The sequence below is a fragment of the Oncorhynchus nerka genome, linkage group LG2 (assembly GCF_034236695.1).
Source record: "Oncorhynchus nerka isolate Pitt River linkage group LG2, Oner_Uvic_2.0, whole genome shotgun sequence".
Taxonomy (NCBI): Eukaryota; Metazoa; Chordata; class Actinopteri; order Salmoniformes; family Salmonidae; genus Oncorhynchus; species Oncorhynchus nerka.
Window position 1 is genome coordinate 5,464,943 of NC_088397.1, and position 27,069 is coordinate 5,492,011.

Below are 27,069 nucleotides of genomic sequence, written 5' to 3' on the forward strand. Positions count from 1 at the left end.
AAAAGGCTTTAAGGCGAAAGCAAACCATGCGATTATCTGAGGACGGCGCTCAGCACACAAAACATTACATACAGTTACCAGCCAAGTAGACTAGTCACGAAAGTCAGAAATATGATGACCTTCATATGGTTGCACTCACAACACTCCCAGTTACACAATAAAGGTTCATTTTGTTCGATAAAGTCCCTCTTTATATCTTGAAACCTCCATTTTGTTGGCCATTTTGTTCTGTAATCCAATGGCTCAAATGCGGTCACAAGAGGCAGACGAAAATTCCAAATAGTATCCGTAAAGTTTGTAGAAACATGTAAAACTATGTTTATAATCAATTCCCAGGTTGTTTTTAGCCTAAATAATCGATAATATTTCAACTGGCAACATTGTCGTCAATATAGAAGAAAAACAAGAAAGGTGCGCTCTGCAGGACCCAGCTCTGGGGACATCCCACTATCCACTGACTCAATGTGGTCATTCTCCCTCATTTTTCAGAATACAAGCCTGAAACAATGTCTAAAGACTGTTCACATCTAGTGTTAGCCATAGGGAACAGAATCTGGGTCTTATCCCTTTAAATGGTGGATAGGCTTTCATTGGAAAAACAGCCATTTCTAAATAATGGCACTTCCTGGATGGATTTTCCTCATGTTTTTGCCTGCCTTTTCAGTTCTGTTATACTCACAGACAATATGTTTTAAGTTTTAGAAACTTTGGAGTGTTGTCTTTCCAATTCTACTAATTGTATGCATTTCCTAGCTTCTGGTCCTGAGTAGCAGGCAGTTTACTTTGGGAACGCTTTTAATCCGGAGGTGAAAATAGTGACCCCTACCCTCGTGAGGTTAAGGAGAAAAGCCTCATCGGTTCTCTGATCAGCTAAGAATAAAGTCACTCCATCACTTAATTCTCATCTCATAAAAGAAGTTGTAATTGGATCAAATGAAGAAAGCGTAGAACACTGTAATCCGATTGGTTCTCACTGTGAGAGAACTGTGCAGAGGAGAGGGAGCGTTCTAGATTTTAGCCTCTCTTTACTTTACCAATCAGTGTGCACCTTGTCAGAGTGTTTGAATCTCATCACTTGGCAACTACTTACTACTTTTTAGCTATTACTTAGCATGTTAGCTACCCTTTCTCCTAAACCCATTTAACTCTATCTTAAACCCCTCACCCCTAACCAAGCTAACGTTAGCAACAACAAATTGGAATTCGTAACATATCATACATATTACAAGTTCGTAACATATTGTATGAATAACAATGCGTAAAATAACATAAGAATTGTAATTCTTAACATACGATACGTCCTGCAAGTCGTATTATACTGAACAACAATCTAAACGTAACAATTTCAAATATTTACAATATATATATTTTGAATAAGGAAATCAGTCAAATGAAATAAATGAGGCCCTAATCTATGTTAGGTTACATTACATTGGACCTCCAATATAAACTAAACATGTAAAGTGTTGGTTTCATGAGCTGAAATAAAAGATCCAGCACAAAAGCTAATGTCTCTCAAATGTTGTGCACAACTTTGTTAGTGAGCATTTCAGCCTTTGTCAAGATAATCCATCCACCTGACAGGTGTGGCATATCAAGATGCTGATAAAACAGCATGGTCATTACACAGGTGCACCTTGTGCTGGGGGACAATAAAAGGCCACACAACACAATATCACAGATGTCTCAAGTTCAGGGAATTTGCCATTCTCATGATGACTGCAGGATGTCCACCAGAGCTGTTGCCAGAGAACTCAATATTTATATCTCTACCATTAGCCACCTCTAACGTCCTTTTAGAGAATTTGGCAGTACATCCAACCGGCCTCACAACTGCAGATCACATGTAACCACGGCAGCCCAGGACCTCTTCACCTGCATGATTGTCCGAGGTGGTGGCACCCCACCATTGGGGTGCCAGGACAGAGAAGTGCTTTGACTGGGCTGAGAGGGAACTTGACCTCCTGTAGCAGTGGGACGGCCATGAGACCAGAGGTGGCAGAACTGAGTGCTCGGGTTGGGATACAGGGTTTGAGCCTGAAGGTAGAGATGTGGCAGTTCCTCTTGCTGCACCGTGAGTAAACACCATTGTCTTGTTGTGGATGTGAGCTTCGACTGGAAGCAAGTGGAATGTACGGAGGAGCAGGGTGACATGGGGGAACTTGGGAAGGTTAAACACCCAGATGGACTGCAGTGTTCTAGATAAGTTCAGTGGCGACCCATCATTCAGGGCAGGTGAGCCACCTGTTTTGAGCCCCACAGTTATAGCGATAAAGTGTGAAAAAAATTATCTGTTTGCAACCAATGTAAAAAAAACAACTTATAATTGAGTTATTAATAAATCCACAAACAAAAATGGTCTCTTTTGTTTTCTTGAGTAAGGCAGCCCCAAAATGCAGGTCTTTCAGCCTAGCTCATTGCCTTCTTTGGAGGTGGGGCAAGCCAGCAGAAAATACGGAACGTTGTGCCGTGATTGGCTCAGTGTTCTGTCATTCATGGGGACAATACGTCACTACCAAGTCTAAGGGTAGAAATTGAAAATTCAAGCCCCTTGGGTGCTGCCGTAGAGCTACATTAGAAGTGCCCATCCATGAAGGCTCAAGGTCATTGCCCACAGATAAAATAACGTCAAATCATGTGATATCTACAGTCGCTTTGATTGGACTGATCATGTCAACATCATACTTTCAAAATCTGAGCTAGCAACATCATCATGAATCAAGTCGACAATCTACTGGCAAATCCTTTTTAATCTTTGTCATATGAAGAGAAATAATGAGAAATTATAGATAAAATGTATCGGTGCTCATCGGCCATTGGACATAATCATTACACAACAAATTGCAAAATCAGTGGCTAACTGCAAGCATTGCAAAGCAATCATTAGCCTACAATGCATTGGAGTGGCTCTGTGGTCTCAAGTCTAAGATTAAGGGGTTATTTTCCTAGTTTAAAATGGTAAACATTCAACATTGGCCATGCTGTCAATGAAGCTTGATTTGTGCCGCGCTCAAAACAACATAACTCAGTACTTCAAAATCTGACTTGAGTGAGTTCAATACAACTGGGAACTCAGAGAGAAACAAGCTACAACTGGGAAAATATGTTTTGAACTTTCAATCAACTTGGAATTGTAAATTGGGAACTTGGGCCTCTTTCTACATCCTTGACCTGAAGATCACTGACGTCATCAGTTTTTTTCCCTGAGTTCCCAGTTGTCTTGAAAGCACCATAAATCCAGAGAATGCCAGACTTTGATGACAAAGTTTGAGGACAAAATATGCCCACGAAGGACTGCCGCGCCACCTTCCTGTTCAAGTGAGCACAGCACAACAAGGTGAGTCCAAAAATGTCTTGTATGCTGGTGCATAAATTATGTAATATGCCAGGGAGATGTGTATACTGTAGTTAAGAAAGTAATACTAAGTCTATGTAGCATTCCAGAGGGACATCAGAGACTGTAACGTTCTTTGCTTCACGGAAACATGGCTCACTGGAGAGACGCTATCCGAGGCGGTGCAGCAAACGGGTTTCTCCACGCATCGCGCCGACAGAAATAAACATCTTTCTGGTAAGAAGAGGGGCGGGGGCGTATGCCTTATGACTAACGAGACATGGTGTGATGAAAGAAACATACAGGAACTCAAATCCTTCTGTTCACCTGATTTAGAATTCCTCACAATCAAATGTAGACTGCATTATCTACCAAGAGAATTCTCTTAGATTATAATCACAGCCGTATATATCCCCCCCCAAGCAGACACATCGATGGCTCTGAACGAACTTTATTTAACTCTTTGCAAACTGGTAACCATTTATCCGGAGGCTGCATTCATTGTAGCTGGGGATTTTAACAAGGCTAATCTGAAAACAAGACAACCTAAATTTTATCAGCATATCGATTGCGCAACCAGGGTGGAAAAACCTTGGATCATTGTTACTCTAACTTCCGCGACTCATATAAGGCCCTGCCCCGCCCCCCTTTCGGAAAAGCTGACCACGACTCCATTTTGTTGATCCCTGCCTACAGACAGAAACTAAAACAACAGGCTCCCACCGCTGGTCTGAACAAGCTGACTCCACACTCCAAGACTGCTTCCATCACGTGGACTGGGATATGTTTCGTATTGCGTCAGATAACAATATTGACGAATACACTGATTCGGTGTGCGAGTTCATTAGAACGTGCGTTGAAGATGTCGTTCCTATAGCAATGATTAAAACATTCCCTAACCAGAAACCGTGGATTGATGGCAGCATTCGCGTGAAACTGAAAGCGCGAACCACTGCTTTTAATCAGGGCAAGGTGTCTGGTAACATGACCGAATACAAACAGTGCAGCTATTCCCTCCGCAAGGCTATCAAACAAGCTAAGCGTCAGTACAGAGACAAAGTAGAATCTCAATTCAACGGCTCAGACACAAGAGGCATGTGGCAGGGTCTACAGTCAATCACGGACTACAGGAAGAAATCCAGCCCAGTCACGGACCAGGATGTCTTGCTCCCAGGCAGACTAAATAACTTTTTTGCCCGCTTTGAGGACAATACAGTGCCACTGACACGGCCTGCAACGGAAACATGCGGTCTCTCCTTCACTGCAGCCGAGGTGAGTAAGACATTTAAACGTGTTAACACTCGCAAGGCTGCAGGCCCAGACGGCATCCCCAGCCGCACCCTCAGAGCATGCGCAGACCAGCTGGCCGGTGTGTTTACGGACATATTCAATCAATCCCTATACCAGTCTGCTGTTCCCACATGCTTCAAGAGGGCCACCATTGTTCCTGTTCCCAAGAAAGCTAAGGTAACTGAGCTAAACGACTACCGCCCCCGTAGCACTCACTTCCGTCATCATGAAGTGCTTTGAGAGACTAGTCAAGGACCATATCACCTCCACCCTACCTGACACCCTAGACCCACTCCAATTTGCTTACCGCCCAAATAGGTCCACAGACGATGCAATCTCAACCACACTGCACACTGCCCTAACCCATCTGGACAAGAGGAATACCTATGTGAGAATGCTGTTCATCGACTACAGCTCGGCATTCAACACCATAGTACCCTCCAAGCTCGTCATCAAGCTCGAGACCCTGGGTCTCGACCCCGCCCTGTGCAACTGGGTACTGGACTTCCTGACGGGCCGCCCCCAGGTGGTGAGGGTAGGCAACAACATCTCCTCCCCGCTGATCCTCAACACTGGGGCCCCACAAGGGTGCATTCTGAGCCCTCTCCTGTACTCCCTGTTCACCCACGACTGCGTGGCCACGCACGCCTCCAACTCAATCATCAAGTTTGCGGACGACACAACAGTGGTAGGCTTGATTACCAACAACGACGAGACGGCCTACAGGGAGGAGGTGAGGGCCCTCGGAGTGTGGTGTCAGGAAAATAACCTCACACTCAACGTCAACAAAACTAAGGAGATGATTGTGGACTTCAGGAAACAGCAGAGGGAACACCCCCTATCCACATCAATGGAACCGTAGTGGAGAGGGTAGCAAGTTTTAAGTTCCTCGGCATACACATCACAGACAAACTGAATTGGTCCACTCACACAGACGGCATCGTGAAGAAGGCGCAGCAGCGCCTCTTCAACCTCAGGAGGCTGAAGAAATTCGGCTTGTCACCAAAAGCACTCACAAACTTCTACAGATGCACAATCGAGAGCATCCTGGCGGGCTGTATCACCGCCTGGTACGGCAACTGCTCCACCCTCAACCGTAAGGCTCTCCAGAGGGTAGTGAGGTCTGCACAACGCATCACCGGGGCAAACTACCTGCCCTCCAGGACACCTACACCACCCGATGTTACAGGAAGGCCATAAAGATCATCAACCACCCAAGCCACTGCCTGTTCACCCCGCTATCATCCAGAAGGCGAGGTCAGTACAGGTGCATCAAAGCTGGGACCGAGAGACTGAAAAATAGCTTCTATCTCAAGGCCATCAGACTGTTAAACAGCCACCACTAACATTGAGTGGCTGCTGCCAACACACTGACACTGACTCAACTCCAGCCACTTTAATAATGGGAATTGATGGGAAATGATGTAAATATATCACTAGCCACTTTAAACAATGCTACCTTATATAATGTTACTTACCCTACATTATTCATCTCATATGCATACGTATATACTGTACTCTATATCATCGACTGCATCCTTATGTAATACATGTATCACTAGCCACTTTAACTCTGCCACTTTGTTTACATACTCATCTCATCTCATACTCATAGCTACATATTCGTCGCCAGACCCACTGGCTCCAGGTCATCTACAAGTCCATGCTAGGTAAAGCTCCGCCTTATCTCAGTTCACTGGTCACGATGGCAACACCCATCCGTAGCACGCGCTCCAGCAGGTGTATCTCACTGATCATCCCTAAAGCCAACACCTCATTTGGCCGCCTTTCGTTCCAGTACTCTGCTGCCTGTGACTGGAACGAACTGCAAAAATCGCTGAAGTTGGAGACTTTTATCTCCCTCACCAACTTCAAACATCAGCTATCCGAGCAGCTAACCGATCGCTGCAGCTGTACATAGTCTATTGGTAAATAGCCCACCCATTTTCACCTACCTCATTCCCATACTGTTTTTATACTGTTTTCTTTTTTTTTTTTTTTTACTTTTCTGCTCTTTTGCACACCAATATATCTACCTGTACCTGTACATGACCATCTGATCATTTATCACTCCAGTGTTAATCTGCAAAATTGTAATTATTCGCCTACCTCCTCATGCATTTTGCACACATTGTATATAGACTCCCCCTTTTTTTCTACTGTGTTATTGACTTGTTAATTGTTTACTCCATGTGTAACTCTGTGTTGTCTGTTCACACTGCTATGCTTTATCTTGGCCAGGTCGCAGTTGCAAATGAGAACTTGTTCTCAACTAGCCTACCTGGTTAAATAAAGGTGAAATAAAAAAAATAAAAAAAAAAATATGTATACAATGTACTCGATACCATCTACTGTATCTTGCCTACGCTGCTCTGTACCATCACTCATTCATATATCCTTATGTACATATTCTTTATCCCCTTACATTGTGCATAAGACAGTAGTTTTGGAATTGTTAGTTAGATTACTTGTTGGTTATTACTGCATTGTCGGAACTAGAAGCACAAGCATTTCGCTACACTCGCATTAACATCTGCTAACCATGTGTATGTGACAAATACAATTTGATTTTGATTTGATTTGATGTTGTGTAGTAAGATGTCAGTAGCCCATGTGCCTCACCCTAATAATTTGGTCTATTTTCACCTCTTAATTTTGCCCACTGCTCTGACTTGGTGGTTCACATGTAGCCAATAAACTGTTTTAGAGTCATCATTGAATATTGTAAGGGTTTTCATTGTCTGCCCCTTTATTTATCCTACGGTTCTGACTTGGCGTACAGGGAGAACACTGTAAGAATGGCCCATGTTCTGAATTTTGTCGCTTTGCATTTCAAAATGGCTGCACAAATAGTTATATTGAATATGTCCGTCATAGCTCGCTCATTGATGTCTTAATCGAAATTACGGATTGCCTCTCATCCGCTTTTCGTCCCCTTATGCCATAGTTTGAACATCTCAATTGTCAGTAGAAACCACATTTGTTTAAGCAAGTCAGCCATGTTATTTTAAAAGGCAGTAAATTAAGCCTAATGAACTGTTTTGATGACAGACAAGGCTCCGCTGATAGCCAGGTGTAGCAGCGGTAAGATGTTGGGACTATGCTGTTGGGTCCTAACAGTTTGAGGGCACCGTTATTGTGCAGTTAATGTATTGTTTAGTGGCTTTTCTGGCATGCATCCCACTTTAATTATTTATTTATTTAACTAGGTAAGTCAGTTAAGAACAAATTCTTATTTACAATTATGGCCTTCCCCAGCCAAACCCAGAATATGCTGGGCCAATTGTGCGCTTCCCTTTGGGACTCTTAATCATGGCCGGATGTGATTGAGCCTGGATTCGAACCAGGGACTGTAGTGATACCTCTTGCACTGAGATGCATTGCCTAAGGCCGCTGCGCCACTCAGGAGCCCTTAAAATGTTTGTGCCCAACAGGATGGAGGAGTTGGATGGCACAAGCTGGGAGCCCAGCCAACAGAGATTTGAGAAATGTTTTTCCACTCTTCTCCAGATCTGTGCCTCACCACAAACCTGTCTCGAAGCTCAACAGAACATTTCTTAGACCTCATTGCTTGGTTTTTGCTTTGACTTGCATTGTCAACTATTTTGACAGGTGTGTGCTTTTCCAATCGTGTCCAATCATTTGAATTTACCACAGGAGGACTCCAATGTAGAAACATCTCAAGGATGATCAATGGAAACAGGATGCACTTGAGCTGAATTTTGGGTCTCAGAGCAAATGGTCTGAATATTTATGCAAATGAGGATTCATTTTTATACATTTGCTAAAATGTATAAAAAACTTTTTTTCGCTATGTCATTATGGGGTATTGTGTGTATATTGATGAGCGGTATAATTTTTTGTTGTTGTATAAGGCTGTAACGTAACAATATATGGAAAAAGTCAAGGGGTCTTGTATAATGCCCTGTATATGCTTTAAACTACAATTTAAGGATCTGAAGTGGTAAACACAATGGCATAATGGAAAATGCATGTCCAATGGTTATCTCTGTATGAGTAACATTAAAACACTAGGTAGGGCAGTGGTTATCTGTATTAGTATTATCCACATCTTCCGGGTTGGAGCGAGCAGTCGCATACGCACTTCGGTCTGCAGGTAGTATAACTTTTCATTACATTTCATTACATTTCATTATAGTACAATGGTTTGATTTGTCTAATCTTAGCAATTTCTTCTTAGCTAGCTACATAGCCGTCTTTGTATCAAAGATAATTGCGTAATTATCGTATTTCGTCGTCCTAACGTAGCCTACACTGCTATCTGCCCAGCAGCTAGCCAGCTAGCTAACGTCCACCGTCTACCGTATAGCAGCACTGTAGTAACTATTACCCTCAACTGAACGACTTGATTAGTGTAGTGTTAGCTAGCTACATAGTTGTCTTTGCTGTCTTCGTATCCAAGATAATTGTGTAGTTTAGAGTGTGTAGTTTTAGAGTGATTTTCTTAATTTACCGAGGTTAGCTAGCCAGCTATTTGTCGTCCTTAACGTAGGAGACACTGCTAGCTAGCCAACAGCTAGCCAACGTCTACCGAATAGAACTTAACAACCCGGTCGCATTCCGCCTCGCTCCACAGGTAGTATCACATTTTCATTTAATTTCATTACAGTACAACGGTTTGATTTGTTTGATCGTAGCTAGCTACATAGCTAGCTACATAGCCGTCTCTGTATCAAAGATAATTGTGTAGTCTAGAGCGATTTTCTAGGTTACCTAGCCAGCTATTGTCGTTCTTTTAACGCAACGTAACGTAATCAACACTGCTAGCTAGCCAGCTAGCCCCCGAATCAACAACGCAGCCACTGCCAGCTAGCCTACAAAGTCAACAACGCAGCCACTGCCAGCTAGCCTACTTCAGCAGTACTGTATCATTTTTAATCATTTTAGTCAATAAGATTCTTGCTACGTAAGCTCAACTTTCTGAACATTCGAGACGTGTAGTCCACTTGTCATTCCAATCTCCTTTGCATTAGCGTAGCCTCTTCTGTAGCCTGTCAACTATGTGTCTGTCTATCCCTGTTCTCTCCTCTCTGCACAGACCATACAAACGCTCCACACCGCGTGGCCGCGGCCACCCTAATCTGGTGGTCCCAGCGCGCACGACCCACGTGGAGTTCCAGGTCTCCGGTAGCCTCTGGAACTGCCGATCTGCGGCCAACAAGGCAGAGTTCATCTCAGCCTATGCCTCCCTCCAGTCCCTCGACTTCTTGGCACTGACGGAAACATGGATCACCACAGATAACACTGCTACTCCTACTGCTCTCTCTTCGTCCGCCCACGTGTTCTCGCACACCCCGAGAGCTTCTGGTCAGCGGGGTGGTGGCACCGGGATCCTCATCTCTCCCAAGTGGTCATTCTCTCTTTCTCCCCTTACCCATCTGTCTATCGCCTCCTTTGAATTCCATGCTGTCACAGTTACCAGCCCTTTCAAGCTTAACATCCTTATCATTTATCGCCCTCCAGGTTCCCTCGGAGAGTTCATCAATGAGCTTGATGCCTTGATAAGCTCCTTTCCTGAGGACGGCTCACCTCTCACAGTTCTGGGCGACTTTAACCTCCCCACGTCTACCTTTGACTCATTCCTCTCTGCCTCCTTCTTTCCACTCCTCTCCTCTTTTGACCTCTCCCTCTCACCTTCCCCCCCTACTCACAAGGCAGGCAATACGCTCGACCTCATCTTTACTAGATGCTGTTCTTCCACTAACCTCATTGCAACTCCCCTCCAAGTCTCCGACCACTACCTTGTATCCTTTTCCCTCTCGCTCTCATCCAACACTTCCCACACTGCCCCTACTCGGATGGTATCGCGCCGTCCCAACCTTCGCTCTCTCTCCCCCGCTACTCTCTCCTCTTACATTTACATTTAAGTCATTTAGCAGACGCTCTTATCCAGAGCGACTTACAAATTGGTGCATTCACCTTATGACATCCAGTGGAACAGTAGTGCATCTAAATCTTTTAAGGGGGGTGAGAGGGATTACTTTATCCTATCCTAGGTATTCCTTAAAGAGGTGGGGTTTCACACTCATTTCATAATAGAACCCTAAAACTGGCAGTTTGTCCAATTCACTTCACTTCTTTAGTCTACTCTCTGATCACTCCAGATAGCTCAGTGAATAAAACAAATGCTGGCAATACTGGTGTCAAACCATGCAAGTGTCAGTAGCATGAAATAACATCTACCTTCTCATTGAAACAGTTCATCATGAAACAGTTATACTGCAACTTTTCATGCACAGTGGGAAATTGGAATGAACACAGACTTAATTAGAAAAAACCTGTGCTTACTAAGTGAAACAGATTTCTCCTCTTCTTCATCTTTAATGTTGGCATTCATATCCAGTGTTTGACTGCAGTCTTCCAGCTTCACTGATGCCATCTCTGGATCCTGCAGTGCAAACTGGGCTCCACTGTCACAATCAGGACCCAGTGACTGTAGGTTTGGACTCAGTGTGGAAGGAGAGTGGCAGGCTGGGTTTGTCCTCACTGTTGATGTTACCGGCCTCAGACTTAATCTGTCAGCCTGTAATAATGGACACTCTTCCATCCTATCATCTCTTCCCTCTGCTCAAACCTTCTCCAACCTATCTCCTGATTCTGCCTCCTCAACCCTCCTCTCCTCCCTTTCTGCATCCTTTGACTCTCTATGTCCCCTATCCTCCAGGCCGGCTCGGTCCTCCCCTCCCGCTCCGTGGCTCGACGACTCATTGCGAGCTCACAGAACAGGGCTCCGGGCAGCCGAGCGGAAATGGAGGAAAACTCGCCTCCCTGCGGACCTGGCATCCTTTCACTCCCTCCTCTCTACATTTTCCTCTTCTGTCGCTGCTGCTAAAGCCACTTACTACCACTCTAAATTCCAAGCATCTGCCTCTAACCCTAGGAAGCTCTTTGCCACCTTCTCCTCCCTCCTGAATCCTCCTCCCCCTCCCCCTCCTCCCTCTCTGCAGATGACTTCGTCAACCATTTTGAAAAGAAGGTCGACGACATCCGATCCTCGTTTGCTAAGTCAAACGACACCGCTGGTTCTGCTCACACTGCCCTACCCTGTGCTCTGACCTCTTTCTCCCTCTCTCTCCAGATGAAATCTCGCGTCTTGTGACGGCCGGCCGCCCAACAACCTGCCCGCTTGACCCTATCCCCTCCTCTCTTCTCCAGACCATTTCCGGAGACCTTCTCCCTTACCTCACCTCGCTCATCAACTCATCCCTGACCGCTGGCTACGTCCCTTCCGTCTTCAAGAGAGCGAGAGTTGCACCCCTTCTGAAAAAACCTACACTCGATCCCTCCGATGTCAACAACTACAGACCAGTATCCCTTCTTTCTTTTCTCTCCAAAACTCTTGAACGTGCCGTCCTTGGCCAGCTCTCCCGCTATCTCTCTCAGAATGACCTTCTTGATCCAAATCAGTCAGGTTTCAAGACTAGTCATTCAACTGAGACTGCTCTTCTCTGTATCACGGAGGCGCTCCGCACTGCTAAAGCTAACTCTCTCTCCTCTGCTCTCATCCTTCTAGACCTATCGGCTGCCTTCGATACTGTGAACCATCAGATCCTCCTCTCCACCCTCTCCGAGTTGGGCATCTCCGGCACGGCCCACGCTTGGATTGCGTCCTACCTGACAGGTCGCTCCTACCAGGTGGCGTGGCGAGAATCCGTCTCCTCACCACGTGCTCTCACCACTGGTGTCCCCCAGGGCTCTGTTCTAGGCCCTCTCCTATTCTCGCTATACACCAAGTCACTTGGCTCTGTCATAACCTCACATGGTCTCTCCTATCATTGCTATGCAGACGACACACAATTAATCTTCTCCTTTCCCCCTTCTGATGACCAGGTGGCAAATCGCATCTCTGCATGTCTGGCAGACATATCAGTGTGGATGACGGATCACCACCTCAAGCTGAACCTCGGCAAGACGGAGCTGCTCTTCCTCCCGGGAAGGACTGCCCGTTCCATGATCTCGCCATCACGGTTGACAACTCCACTGTGTCCTCCTCCCAGAGCGCTAAGAACCTTGGCGTGATCCTGGACAACACCCTGTCGTTCTCAACTAACATCAAGGCGGTGGCCCGTTCCTGTAGGTTCATGCTCTACAACATCCGCAGAGTACGACCCTGCCTCACACAGGAAGCGGCGCAGGTCCTAATCCAGGCACTTGTCATCTCCCGTCTGGATTACTGCAACTCGCTGTTGGCTGGGCTCCCTGCCTGTGCCATTAAACCCCTACAACTCATCCAGAACGCCGCAGCCCGTCTGGTGTTCAACCTTCCCAAGTTCTCTCACGTCACCCCGCTCCTCCGCTCTCTCCACTGGCTTCCAGTTGAAGCTCGCATCCGCTACAAGACCATGGTGCTTGCCTACGGAGCTGTGAGGGGAACGGCACCTCAGTACCTCCAGGCTCTGATCAGGCCCTACACCCAAACAAGGGCACTGCATTCATCCACCTCTGGCCTGCTCGCCTCCCTACCACTGAGGAAGTACAGTTCCCGCTCAGCCCAGTCAAAACTGTTCGCTGCTCTGGCCCCCCAATGGTGGAACAAACTCCCTCACGACGCCAGACAGCGGAGTCAATCACCACCTTCCGGAGACACCTGAAACCCTACCTCTTTAAGGAATACCTAGGATAGGATAAAGTAATCCTTCTCACCCCCCTTAAAAGATTTAGATGCACTATTGTAAAGTGGCTGCTCCACTGGATGTCATAAGGTGAATGCACCAATTTTGTAAGTCGCTCTGGATAAGAGCGTCTGCTAAATGACTTAAATGTAAATGTAATTAAGTCACCTAGGTAGAGTAGTGGTTATCTCTATTAGTATTATCTCTGTATTAGTATTACCCACATTAAAACACCTAGGTAGAGCAGTGGTTATCTCGGTATGAGTATTATCTCTGTATTACCCACATTAAAACACCTTGGTAGAGCAGTGGTTCTCTCGGTATTAGTATTATCTCTGTATTACCCACATTAAAACACCTAGGTAGAGCAGAGAGGACAGAGCATGTGGCTTTGCAACACACAGGTATTTCATCTCCAGACTGGGATGATTTTAACAGTGTAACTCCACACAGGCCTCATGCCTCTCAGGTAGGAAGGTACCAGAAATAAATTAATAAAAACCACAAAACTAATGAAGGAGCACACAGTCACCAACAATATGTCCCTGTTGTCAATACTTTCAACTGGCTCAGCTCGCTGTTACAGTACAGCACCACCAAGCAGGTCAAGAGGTGTGTTTTCCCTTCACCACTGCATGTGGCATAAGCTCACTAAAATGGTTAACCTTGGCTGTGAGTGATGGGAAAAAATCTGACTACGGCAATTACTTGAATAATTCAATGGATGTTTTGTTTACAAACTTGCTGAGTAATTTGTCTTGTTTAAAAAAAGAATTGACTTCGCTATGGGCCCGTCAATGGGAATGGGAATTGGGCCGTGCTTCAGCTGAACTGCAGTACCAAAAATGCCCTCTGAGCACAGTGGAATGCATGCTTGTAGACTGGAAGCCTGGCCCCTTGATCCGAGAAGGGGGTAATTGCAGACCGCAATTTGGGGCGTTCTCTGATATCAGGTGTTTCATCGTATCAAGTTTACACCAATTGATGCTCCCCATTGGTCCTTAACCGTTTCTTTTGCGTTGGGGACAACAGTTGTTGAGAACTGTAGCATTGTAGCTGAGCCTAACCTTAACCCTTTTTCTAACCTTAATCTCAGTCTCCTAACCACCGTTAATTATCATAACCTGCCACGTTAGTTATCCAAACCTGCATGGTAAACAAATCCCTAACCCTCACCCTTTTCCTAACCTTAACCTCAGTCTCCTAACCTCCACTTTAATTGTCCTAACCTGCCACTTTAATGATCCTAACCTGTTATGTATGCTTTGTGCCTAGTTAAATAAATAAATAAACAAAACATTTAACAAATAGTCTCCATCAGTTTCATAACACCGAAACTGACCAATGGCATGTATCCATTTTTATTATATCAGGGAACATCCACATCAAGAAACTGTACAGTAGTTCTCCTACTGGGAGGCGCGGGAAATAGTTTAAAGAGCGATTGGTGCTGAGGACGCTATGGCAATGGATGCCCCGCAGCCTGTTGAGATTCATAATGTCGTTTAACAGTTGACGGATAACCGATTGTAGAGATAAATTGTATGTGCGGCTGAAAGGTTTATGGGAGTTCAGGAATTAATATTGAAAGCATTGCAGGCAGTGGTGTAAAAAGTACCCAATTGTCATATGAGTTCAAGTAAAAATACTTGAGTCAAGGAAAAGGTGAAATAAGTATCAAAAGTAAATGTAATTGCTAAAATATACTTAAGTATCAAAGGTAAAAGTATAAATAATTTCAAATTCATTACATTAGGCAAAATAGACAGCACGATTTTCTTGTAGTTTAAATGTACGGATAGTCAGGGGCACACTCCAACACAGACACAGCGCGCGTTCCTAAATTCGCTCTGGCTAAATACTCTATCAGAGCACTCTGGTCTGAGTGCCAGAGGACAGAATAATTGATGAAAAACGAACGCCCAACACCCCTTGAATACGACCGGTGTCAGTAAACACAATATACTTAAGTACTTTACACCACTGATTGCAGGGAATACTGACTGAAGATGTTCCTCCCTACGAGGCCCATGAGACTGTGTAGGGATGTGATTTGAATCGGGCTGTGACTGAAGGAGTGGGATGTTTTTATTTATCTATTTTTGTATTTTTGTATTTTGTTTTGATGTCGTTGTTTCCACAATGGACATGTATTTCTTTCAACAGTTTACTAACCTTACAGTAGGTGGAGGCAGACACGTTATATTGTGTAAACGTCAGTATACCAGAGAAGAAGATGACGCTGTTGCACTGTCATAGTTGGGAACAGGAAGTTCAGGGTAGAAAACGACAGAACTGTGTTATGTCGATAGTGGTTGTGTCCGTTTCAAATTTATTATTACAGGTTTGTAATAGCACGTTTTAAACTTTCTAATGTCGAAAGAATGTATATTATGTTAGGTAACAAATCCGTCAATGTATTATCACGTTCGGTAAAGGTTTTAATTGTATGTGTTATTTTGGGGTCAAATCGAGTGAGTGAAGAAGGTGATTAAAAACGATTTTTCAAGTCACATAGGTAGACTTTGGGTTTGTCTGAGTGTATGTACATAATTTCGTTAGTCATTACATAAAGATTCCATTTATTTAAGTTCGTTTTTACATTTTCTTGGTTTTGTGTAAAATGATGCTTATGAGCTGGTAAATAGCCTCCGAAGCATCCTGATCTCGCGAGTTTACATGCTCTGTTTCGTTAATGTAAGCTCGCGAGATCTGGATGGTTCGGACGAGGCTCGTCAAATGGCGGCTTCGACGGTTTTGGTCGTTTTCCTAGGAGTTTGCTCGTGGGGAAATGGCGACATGAGGCTGTGTGATGAAGTGTCAAAATAGAGAGAAGCTAGCTGAAGTTATCCTTCACCATTTGGAGAGAGATGCCAACTGCATGGAATGGCGTCGATTAATGCGGATGAATCGGAGCACGTGTCAAACTCATTCCATGGATGACCAAGTGTCTGCGGGTTTTCGCTCCACCTTTGTACTTGATTAATGAATTGACATCACTAATTAGTGAGGAACTCCCCTCATCTGATTGTCTATGTTTTAATTGAAAGGAAACAAATAAAACCCGCTGAGACTCCGCCCTCAATGGAATGAGTTAGCCACCCCTGAAACAATTGAAATGGAGAGAGAGTTTGAGAAGCAACAGCTGTGCTGGAATGCGATCAATGTGCGGGACAGGTCTGATGATATGGAGCAGGAGGATGAGGGCCTAGTATGTGAATGGTCTGTAGTGGAAAGACAGGAAGAACAGAGATAATGATACTGAAAGCAGAGGCGCATGTAGTTCAGAAACTCTAAAGAGGCCTATGGTAGGGAACTAGAGTAATAATGTGTTAGAGTGGAAAGTTGGGATGGTGTTTGAGGAGACCACAGGGCCTCATTTACACCCTATCTGATTAACCAAGGCCTTAAAGAGAGGTGAAGTTCAGCTGGGCAGGATCCGTGTCCATGGTAGATTGTTAATATCTTGTGCTGGTCAGGTTCAGCAAGGGAAGGTTCTTCAATTGGAAAATCATAATGGGACAAAGCTCAGAAGCCATGACCCTGGAGCTGATGCTACATTGAAGGGAGTAATAATCTCTGAGGTCCCAATATCTATGTCCATGGATGATATTGTTAAAGAACATGTGAAGGGAGACGGGTTGAAGCCTAAAGGTTGATCATTAGGAAAGAGGGTTAAAGAAGTGAAAGCTTATCAGTGCTGTTGAGGTGTTAGAAGGTTTTGTTTGGAAAAGTACAGAATAGGATTCCTTAGCTTCAATGTCAGAGAATTTGATGCAGCCTCATCAATCAACCAATCAAATGTATTTATAAAGCCCTTCTTACATCAGCTGATGTCACAAAGTGCTGTACAGAAACGCAGCATAAAATCCCAAACAGCAAGCAATGCAGGTGTAGAAGCACAGTGGCTAGGAAAAACTCCCTAGAAAGGCCAGAACCTAGGAGAAACCTTGAGAGGAACCAGGCTATGAGGGGTGGCCAGTCCTCTTCTGGCTGTGCTGGGTGGAGATTATAACAGAACATGGCCAAGATGTCCCAATGTTCATAGATGACCAGCAGGGTCAAATAATAATAATCACAGTGGTTGTCGAGGGTGCAACAGGTCAGCACCTCAGGAGTAAATGTCAGTTGGCTTTTCATAGTCAATCATTGAGAGTATCTCTATCGCTCCTGCTGTCTCTAGAGAGTTGAAAACAGCAGGTCTGGGACAGGTAGCACGTCTGGTGAACAGGTCAGGGTTCCATGACAGCAGGCAGAACAGTTGAAACTGGAGCAGCAACAGTGAATCATCACATTGTTTTTAAATGCCAAAGAATGGGACATGTAGCTGTTGAGTGGAAAGATGTGCCAAGTGTGGTGGGGAACATGATTACGGTGAATGTTGGAGCAATGTGACGGTGAAGTGTTGCAATTGTGCGGAGGACAGACAGCAACATTTGGTGGATGCCAGGTGCAGAGAGATGCTCAGATATATAGAATCCGTCATGATGTATCATATGCAGAGGCTGTAAGACAGACTGGTGGAACTACTGTCAGACTGATGGAGCTTCCATGGCTGGTCCCGTAGTAAGAGGACCTACTGTCAGACTGATGGAGCTTCCATGGCTGGTCCCGTATGAGGACCTGGACTGATGGAGCTTCCATGACTGGTCCCGTAGTAAGAGGACCTACTGTCAGACTGATGGAGCTTCCATGGCTGGTCCCGTAGTAAGAGGACCTACTGTCAGACTGATGGAGCTTCCATGGCTGGTCCCGTAGTAAGAGGACCTACTGTCAGACTGATGGAGCTTCCATGGCTGGTCCCGTAGTAAGAGGACCTACTGTCAGAACTGGTCTTTCTACTAGTGCTGACATGGTTTTGAGGCCTGTTCAGAAATCTTGCGTCCATAAATGCACTGTGACAAAGGATACTTTAATAGTGAATAATATGTACTTCATAGTTTTCATTTGTAAGGTTATCAACAGCTTGGATTGTGTAAAGCAGAAATACCAGGTTGAAAGTTATCTTGTAAACTGCAGCAGAGTTGTTGGGGGTAACAGATGTTACTGTCGGTATGGTTTTTGATAAGCTGGATAACCTGGGGGTGGATTGTCTCAGCATGATATAAACCCCAATGTTTGCAAACGCAGAAAGGGATCTATTGATATAGTTTATTGGGGGGTGTGGGAGGGTTTTTGGGGAAGGGGAGGGTGTGGTAGAAGTTAATAGGTATTTCTTGGTTTATTTTCTTAGTACAGAATTAGACAGACATGCACCTTAAAGGTTTGTTTGTGGACCTCCATGATACCATAGGAGGTCTGCATCAACAGACTTCAGTGCAGGTAGTGCCTCATCAGAGAGAGAACATTTCAGTTGCTCTACAGTTCTGAAGCTGAATGTAATGATTATCAGTTCTTTACATGTGTACTAATATTCAGACACATTCAGTTGTTTCTATATTTATCTATAATTCAGGGTTTTCACACAGGGCTTCAAGTAAATAAATATTAGTGCCTGAAAAAGTCCTTGAATTTGACTTGACACTGTACGACCCCATATAATTCTTAATATGGTGTGAACGGGAAATACATTTGGTTTTTTATTTTTTTTATTTCACCTTTATTTAACCAGGTAGGCTAGTTGAGAACAAGTTCTCATTTGCAACTGCGACCTGGCCAAGATAAAGCATAGCAGTGTGAACAGACAACACAGAGTTACACATGGAGTAAACAATTAACAAGTCAATAACACAGTAGAAAAAAAGGGGGAGTCTATATACAATGTGTGCAAAAGGCATGAGGAGGTAGGCGAATAATTACAATTTTGCAGATTAACACTGGAGTGATAAATGATCAGATGGTCATGTACAGGTAGAGATATTGGTGTGCAAAAGAGCAGAAAAGTAAATAAATAAAAACAGTATGGGAATGAGGTAGGTGAAAAATGGGTGGGCTATTTACCAATAGACTATGTACAGCTGCAGCGATCGGTTAGCTGCTCAGATAGCTGATGTTTGAAGTTGGTGAGGGAGATAAAAGTCTCCAACTTCAGCGATTTTTGCAGTTCGTTCCAGTCACAGGTAGCAGAGTACTGGAACGAAAGGCGGCCAAATGAGGTGTTGGCTTTAGGGATGATCAGTGAGATACACCTGCTGGAGCGCGTGCTACGGATGGGTGTTGCCATCGTGACCAGTGAACTGAGATAAGGCGGAGCTTTACCTAGCATGGACTTGTAGATGACCTGGAGCCAGTGGGTCTGGCGACGAATATGTAGCGAGTGCCAGCCGACTAGAGCATACAAGTCGCAGTGGTGGGTGGTATAAGGTGCTTTAGTGACAAAACGGATGGCGCTGTGATAGACTGCATCCAGTTTGCTGAATAGAGTGTTGGAAGCCATTTTGTAGATGACATCGCCGAAGTCGAGGATCGGTAGGATAGTCAGTTTTACTAGGGTAAGCTTGGCGGCGTGAGTGAAGGAGGCTTTGTTGCGGAATAGAAAGCCCACTCTTGATTTGATTTTCGATTGGAGATGTTTGATATGAGTCTGGAAGGAGAGTTTGCAGTCTAGCCAGACACCTAGGTACTTATAGATGTCCACATATTCAAGGTCGGAACCATCCAGGGTGGTGATGCTAGTCGGGCATGTGGGTGCAGGCAGCGATCGGTTGAAAAGCATGCATTTAGTTTTACTAGCGTTTAAGAGCAGTTGGAGGCCACGGAAGGAGTGCTGTATGGCATTGAAGCTCGTTTGGAGTTTAGATAGCACAGTGTCCAATGACGGGCCGAAAGTATATAGAATGGTGTCGTCTGCGTAGAGGTGGATCAGGGAATCGCCCGCAGCAAGAGCAACATCATTGATATATACAGAGAAAAGAGTCGGCCTGAGAATTGAACCCTGTGGCACCCCCATAGAGACTGCCAGAGGACCGGACAGCATGCCCTCCGATTTGACACACTGAACTCTGTCTGCAAAGTAATTGGTGAACCAGGCAAGGCAGTCATCCGAAAAACCGAGGCTACTGAGTCTGCCGATAAGAATATGGTGATTGACAGAGTCGAAAGCCTTGGCAAGGTCGATGAAGACGGCTGCACAGTACTGTCTTTTATCGATGGCGGTTATGATATCGTTTAGTACCTTGAGTGTGGCTGAGGTGCACCCGTGACCGGCTCGGAAACCAGATTGCACAGCGGAGAAGGTACGGTGGGATTCGAGATGGTCAGTGACCTGTTTGTTGACTTGGCTTTCGAAGACCTTAGATAGGCAGGGCAGGATGGATATAGGTCTATAACAGTTTGGGTCCAGGGTGTCTCCCCCTTTGAAGAGGGGGATGACTGCGGCAGCTTTCCAATCCTTGGGGATCTCAGACGATATGAAAGAGAGGTTGAACAGGTTGGTAATAGGGGTTGCGACAATGGCGGCGGATAGTTTCAGAAATAGAGGGTCCAGATTGTCAAGCCCAGCTGATTTGTATGGGTCCAGGTTTTGCAGTTCTTTCAGAACATCTGCTATCTGGATTTGGGTAAAGGAGAACCTGGAGAGGCTTGGGCGAGGAGCTGCGGGGGGGGGGGGGGGGGCGGAGCTGTTGGCCGAGGTAGGAGTAGCCAGGCGGAAGGCATGGCCAGCCGTTGAGAAATGCTTATTGAAGTTTTCGATAATCATGGATTTATCGGTGGAGACCGTGTTACCTAGCCTCAGTGCAGTGGGCAGCTGGGAGGAGGTGCTCTTGTTCTCCATGGACTTCACAGTGTCCCAGAACTTTTTGGAGTTGGAGCTACAGGATGCAAACTTCTGCCTGAAGAAGATGGCCTTAGCTTTCCTGACTGACTGCGTGTATTGGTTCCTGACTTCCCTGAACAGTTGCATATCACGGGGACTATTCGATGCTATTGCAGTCCGCCACAGGATGATTTTGTGCTGGTCGAGGGCAGTCAGGTCTGGAGTGAACCAAGGGCTGTATCTGTTGTTGGTTCTGCATTTTTTGAACGGAGCATGCTTATCTAAAATGGTGAGGAAGTTACTTTTAAAGAATGACCAGGCATCCTCAACTGACGGGATGAGGTCAATGAGTGAAATAATATAGAGAAGACAAGGTTATTCAGGAAAATAGTACATAGTGCTGCCTGAAACATTCTGTGATCTTGTACTAAATGGTTTTTGAGTCATTTATGCATTTATGTGAATTTAGGAAATCTACGATAGATTAAGTGCACTTATGTTGTGCAATTTAAAATGTGTACTTTGTGTCTAATGTGAATGAATGTATTGTCAGGGATTAGCTACCTGATCTACTGAAATTAGATAATTGAACAAGAAAAAATAGAAAATATTTTTACAGAATAAAGTGCCAGAACTGTCAAGAAAATAACTTTTGTGTCCGTTTGTCTTTATTACTACAGACCGACTCAGATTAAGTCTGAGGCCGTTAACGTCAACAGTGAGGACAATCCCAGCCTGCCACTCTCCTTCCACACTGGGTAGAAACCTACAGTCACTGGGTCCTGATTGTGACAGTGGAGCCCAGTTTGCACTGCAGGATCCAGAGATGGCATCAGTGAAGCTGGAAGACTGCAGTCAAACACTGGAGCTGAATGTCAACATTAAAGATGAAGAAGAGGAGGAGAACATTAGGACAACTGTTAGTCATGGTAAGAGCTGGTTCTATCTATAAGTTATCTTCATATATTAGACCTCCATAAGTTATGACCAGTCTATTGCTTTTTTGAATTCTGTAATTCTGACATCACACATCCCTGAACAACTCAAGACTTCACAGCGAAGCAAAACATTTAAAAACTTGTAACGCCTGCCTTTGCCCACACATTGTCTCAGGAACGTTGAAAATGTTTAATACCCTCAATCACCAAGTTAGGCATACCTCATTTCAAAATAGGCCATGGCATCATCACTGTCAATATTGAATTATGATTTGTTTGCTGCACAGAATATCAGATCTCAACAACGATTGGAGAAGTGTTGAACATAACCAGTAGACTACCACATCCTGATGATTTATATCTGATACATATATATTTAATATTTTATAGATCAATTTGTATGAACATCTCAAGGATGATCAATGGAAACAGGATGCACCTGAGCTCAATTCAAAAGTTTGGGGTCACTTAACACCAGTCTCAACGTCAACAGTGAAGAGGCGACTCCGGGATGCTGGCCTTCTAGGCAGAGTTGCAAAGGCCAGTTTTAATGCTTCTTTAGTCAGATCCACAGTTTTCAGCTGTGCTAACATCATTTTAGAAGGGTTTTGTAATGGTTTTGTAATGACAAATTAGCCTTTTAAAATGATACACTTGAATTAGCTAACACAACATGCCATTGGATCACAGGAGTGATGGTTGCTGATAATGGGCCTCTGTTCGCCTATGTAGATATTCCATCAAATATCTGCCGTTTCCAGCTACAATAGTCATTTACAACAATAACAATGTCTACACTGTATTTCTGATCAATTTGATGTTATTTTAATGGACAAACAATGTGCTTTTCTTTCAAAACAAGGACATTTGTAAGTGACCCCAAACTTTAGAATGTATTCATTTATTTCACCACTAATGGTAGTGTATTTATTTTTATTTTATTTTATTTTTTAACATTTCTTTTATGTCCTTATCATACTGGTTATTGTCCGGAATTTTGGATGACTGACGTGCCCAAAGTAAACTGCCTGTAAACTGCCCAAAAGCCAGGATATGCATATACCTGATAGCATTGGATAGAAAACACTCTGAAGTTTCTAAAACTGTTAAAAAAATGTCTGTGACTATAACAGAACTGATTTGCCAGGTGAAAACCTGAGGAAAATCCATCTGGAATGTTTATCTTTTTAGGTCACAGGTTTTCTCAGTGCTTGCCTATGGGATACACAAATAGATAGGACCCAGATTGCAGTTCCTATGGCTTCCACTAGATGTCAACAGTCTTTAGAAAGGGTTTCAGGCTTGTTTTTTTTAGAAATTAACAGGTATTTGTAGTTTTTCCAAGGTGTCCCCCATTTCTAAAAGTAGTCATGTTGCACGCATCAACGAGAGTGCGCTCTTCGTTATTTATCTTCTCTATTAAACACACTATTCTCTGTCTTAAATTTGGTTTATTTAGATATTAGAATACCTGAGGGTTAATTAGAAACATTGTTTGACTTGTTTGGACAAACTTTACCGGTAGCTTTTTGGATTAGTTTGTGTGCATGTTGAACGAGTGACTTACTGAATCAAGCGCACCATCTAAACTGACATTTTTGGGATATAAGGAAGGACTTTATCGACGTGGGGAGCTGTCCTCAGATAATCGCATGGTATACTTTCTCCGTAAAGCCTTTTTCAAATCTGACAACGCAGTTGGATTAACAAGAAGTTTTTAAATGATGTAAAACACTTCTATTGTCATTCATGTTTAATATTACGATTTTTGTATTTTGAATTTCGCACTCTGCAATTTCACCAGATGTTGTCGTAGGTGTCCTGCTAGCGTTTGGACATGCGCCCAAACAGGTTAACTAGGCAGGTCAGTTAGGAACAAATGTTTATTTTAAATGACGGCCTAGGAACAGTGGGTTAACTGCCTTATTCAGGGGAAGAACAACAGATTTTTACCTCGTCAGTTCAGGGATTCGATCTTGCAACCTTTTGGTTGCTCTAACCACTAGGCTACCTGTCCCCCGGTATGGCCAGAAGAGGACTGGTCACCGCTCTGAGCCTGGTTCCTCTCTAGGTTTCTTCCTAGGTTCCTGCTTTCTAGAGAGATGTTTGTGGGCACTGTGCTTCTACATCTGCATTGCTTGCTCTTTGGGTATTTTAGGTTGGGTTTCTGTTAAGCACTTTGACAACTACTGATGTAAAAAGGGCTTCATAAAATAAATTTGATTGACATGTATATCACACCAACTGACTGGTTCTTCTGATGTTGTTCACCTAGGAGACCATGTTGAGACATTCTCCACATCCAGAGAGCAACAGCAGGAAGATCAGAGAGCCACGAGGTCTCATCACTGCCCACTTTGTGATGAGATATTCCCATTTCTATCAAAGCTAAAAATACACCTACAAATACACACAGGAGAGAAGCCATACGTCTGCATGGAATGTGGAAAATGTTTTAAAACATCAAATGTGCTAAAGGTTCATCAGAGAGCACACACAGGAGAGAAGCTTTATTCCTGCTCTGACTGTGGAAAATATTTTAAAACATCAAATGAGCTAAAAGTTCATCAGAGAACACACACAGGAGAGAAGCCTTACGTCTGCTCTGAATGTGGAAAATGTTTTAAAACATCAAATGTGCTAAAGGTTCATCAGAGAACACACACAGGAGAGAAGCCTTTCTTCTGCCCTGACTGTGGAACTAGTTTCTCTCAACTTTCCCACTTAAAAGCACATGAACGTATACATACAGGGGAGAAGCCATACTCCTGCTCTGACTGTGGGAAATGTTTTAAAACATCAAATGTGTTAAAGGTTCATCAGAGAACACACACAGGAGAGAAGCCTTTCTTCTGCCCTGACTGTGGAACTAGTTTCTCTCAACTTTCCCACTTAAAAGCACATGAACGTATACATACAGGTGAAAAGCCTTATGTCTGCTCTGACTGTGGGGCGAGTTTCTCTCATCTGGGCACCTTAAAAACACACCAACGTATACACACAGGAGAGAAGCCTTACTCCTGCTCTGACTGTGGAAAATGCTTCACAACGTCAACTGATCTAAAAGTTCACCAGAGAACACACACCGGAGAGAAGCCTTACTCCTGCTCTGACTGTGGAAAATGTTTTAAAACATCAAAGGAGCTAAAAGTTCACCAGAGAACACACACAGGAGAGAAGCCTTACTCCTGCTCTGACTGTGGAAAATGCTTCATAACATCAACTGATCTAAAATTTCATCAGAGAACACACACAGGAGAGAAGCCTTATTCCTGCTCTGACTGTGGAAAATGTTTTAAAACATCAAATAAGCTTAAAGTTCATCAGAGAACACACACAGGAGAGAAGCCTTACGTCTGCTCTGACTGTGGAACTAGTTTCTCGCAACTTTCCAACTTAAGATCACATGAACGTATACACACAGGGGAGAAGCCATACTCCTGCTCTGACTGTGGAAAATGCTTCAAAACATCTACTAAGCTAAAAGTTCACCAGAGAACGCGTGCAGGAGAAAAGTCTTTGAAAAGTCTTACTCCTGTTCTGACTGTGGGGTGAGTTTCTCTCGACTGGATACCTTAAAAACACACCAACATATACACACAGGAGAGAAGCCTTACTCCTGCTCTGTGGAAGGGTGGACGTGTAACTCAAACTTCTAGCCAAAGGCTGCTGTGTTTAGAATCTCATCAAGGTTAACTGTAGCATTTTAGCTAATTAGCAACTTTGCAACTACTTACTACTTTTTAGCTATTACTTAGCATGTTAGCTTAGCATGCAACTACTTAATATGTTAGCTAACCTTTCCCCTAAAACCATTTAACCCCTCACCCCTAACCTAGCTAACATTAGCAACAACAAATTGGAATTCGTAACATATCATACATATTACAAGTTCATGACATATTGTATGAATAGCAATGCATAAAATAACATAAGAATTGTAATTCTTAACATACGATACCGCCTACAAGTCGTATTATACTGAACAACAATCTAAAAGCAATAATTTCAAAGATTTATAGTTTATATAAGAAAATCAGTCATTTTAAATTAACAAGGCCCTAATCTATGGATATCACATGACTGGGCAGGGGCTCAGCCATGGGTGGGACTTGGGAGGGCATCGGCCCACTTGGGTGCCAGGCCCAGCCAATCAGCATGAGTTTTTCCCCACAAAAGGTCTTGATTACAGACAGAAATACTACTCAGCCCCCTCCCAGACAATCCTGCAGGTGAAGAAGTCCTGGGCTGCCGTGGTTACATGTGATCTGCAGTTGTGAGGCCGGATGGATGTCCTGCCAAATTCTCTAAAAGGACGTTAGAGGTGGCTTATGGTAGAGATATAAATATTTAAATCTCTCCTGCAGTCATCATGACAATTGCACATTCCCTGAACTTGAGATATCTGACATTGTGTTGTGTGGCCTTTTATTGTCCCCCAGCACAAGGTGCACTTGTGTAATGATAATGCTGTTTTATCAGCATCTTGATATGCCACACCTGTCAGGTGGATGGATTATCTTGACAAAGGCTGAAATGCTCACTTACAGGGATAGTAACTAAGTTGTGCACAACATTTGAGAGAAATAAGCCTTTTCTGCACATGGAACATTGCTGGAATGTTTTATTTCAGCTCATGAAACCAACACTTTACATGTTTAGTGTATATTTTAGTTCAGTTTATATTGGTAGTCCAATTTAGTGTAACCTAACATACTAAATGGAGTGGCACGTATGTTTTTGTAATACATAATACGTTTTAATCTGAGACCAGGTTGTCCCTCTGCAGTATTTTGTGAGAATGAGCTAGTAGACACTTCTTTAAAACCTTTTTAACCTTTATTTAACTAGGCAAGTCTGTTAAGAATAAATTCTTATTTACAATGATGGCTTAGGAACAGTGTGTTAACTGCCTTGTTCAGAACAACAGATTTTTACCTTGTCAGCTTGGTGATTCGATTTAGCAACCTTTTGGTTACTGACCCAATGCTCTAACCACTAGGCTACCTTCCGCCCCTAACATGTATCAGATAGAGATGGTGTGATGATCACTTTTCACCATTAGTTTGGGGGGGGGTTTTACAACTTTATTTAATGATACACAGTTTATGAAATGAATATGTGTGTTTATTAATTGTCTTTAAAACTAGATTAGTTATTTTAGTTACTGATCATGAA

At 43.8% G+C, this 27,069-nt stretch overlaps 1 protein-coding gene across 2 annotated transcripts in view; it reads left to right on the forward strand.

Annotated features, from left to right (window-relative positions):
* LOC135573324 (oocyte zinc finger protein XlCOF6-like) overlaps positions 1 to 25,538 on the forward strand; it is a 38,246-nt gene extending 12,708 nt beyond the window's left edge. Inside the window, exons 3-4 of one of the 2 annotated variants that reach the window (XM_065022291.1) lie at positions 21,634 to 21,882; positions 22,282 to 24,131. In XM_065022291.1, the coding sequence (XP_064878363.1) occupies positions 21,634 to 21,882; positions 22,282 to 22,295 (263 nt within the window). In that variant the 3' untranslated portion in view covers positions 22,296 to 24,131. Of the gene's footprint in view, positions 1 to 21,633; positions 21,883 to 22,281; positions 24,132 to 24,166 lie in introns of those variants that run through there. The other variant, XM_065022289.1, reaches the window with a different exon arrangement.
* The last annotated feature ends 1,531 nt before the right edge of the window (positions 25,539 to 27,069 follow it).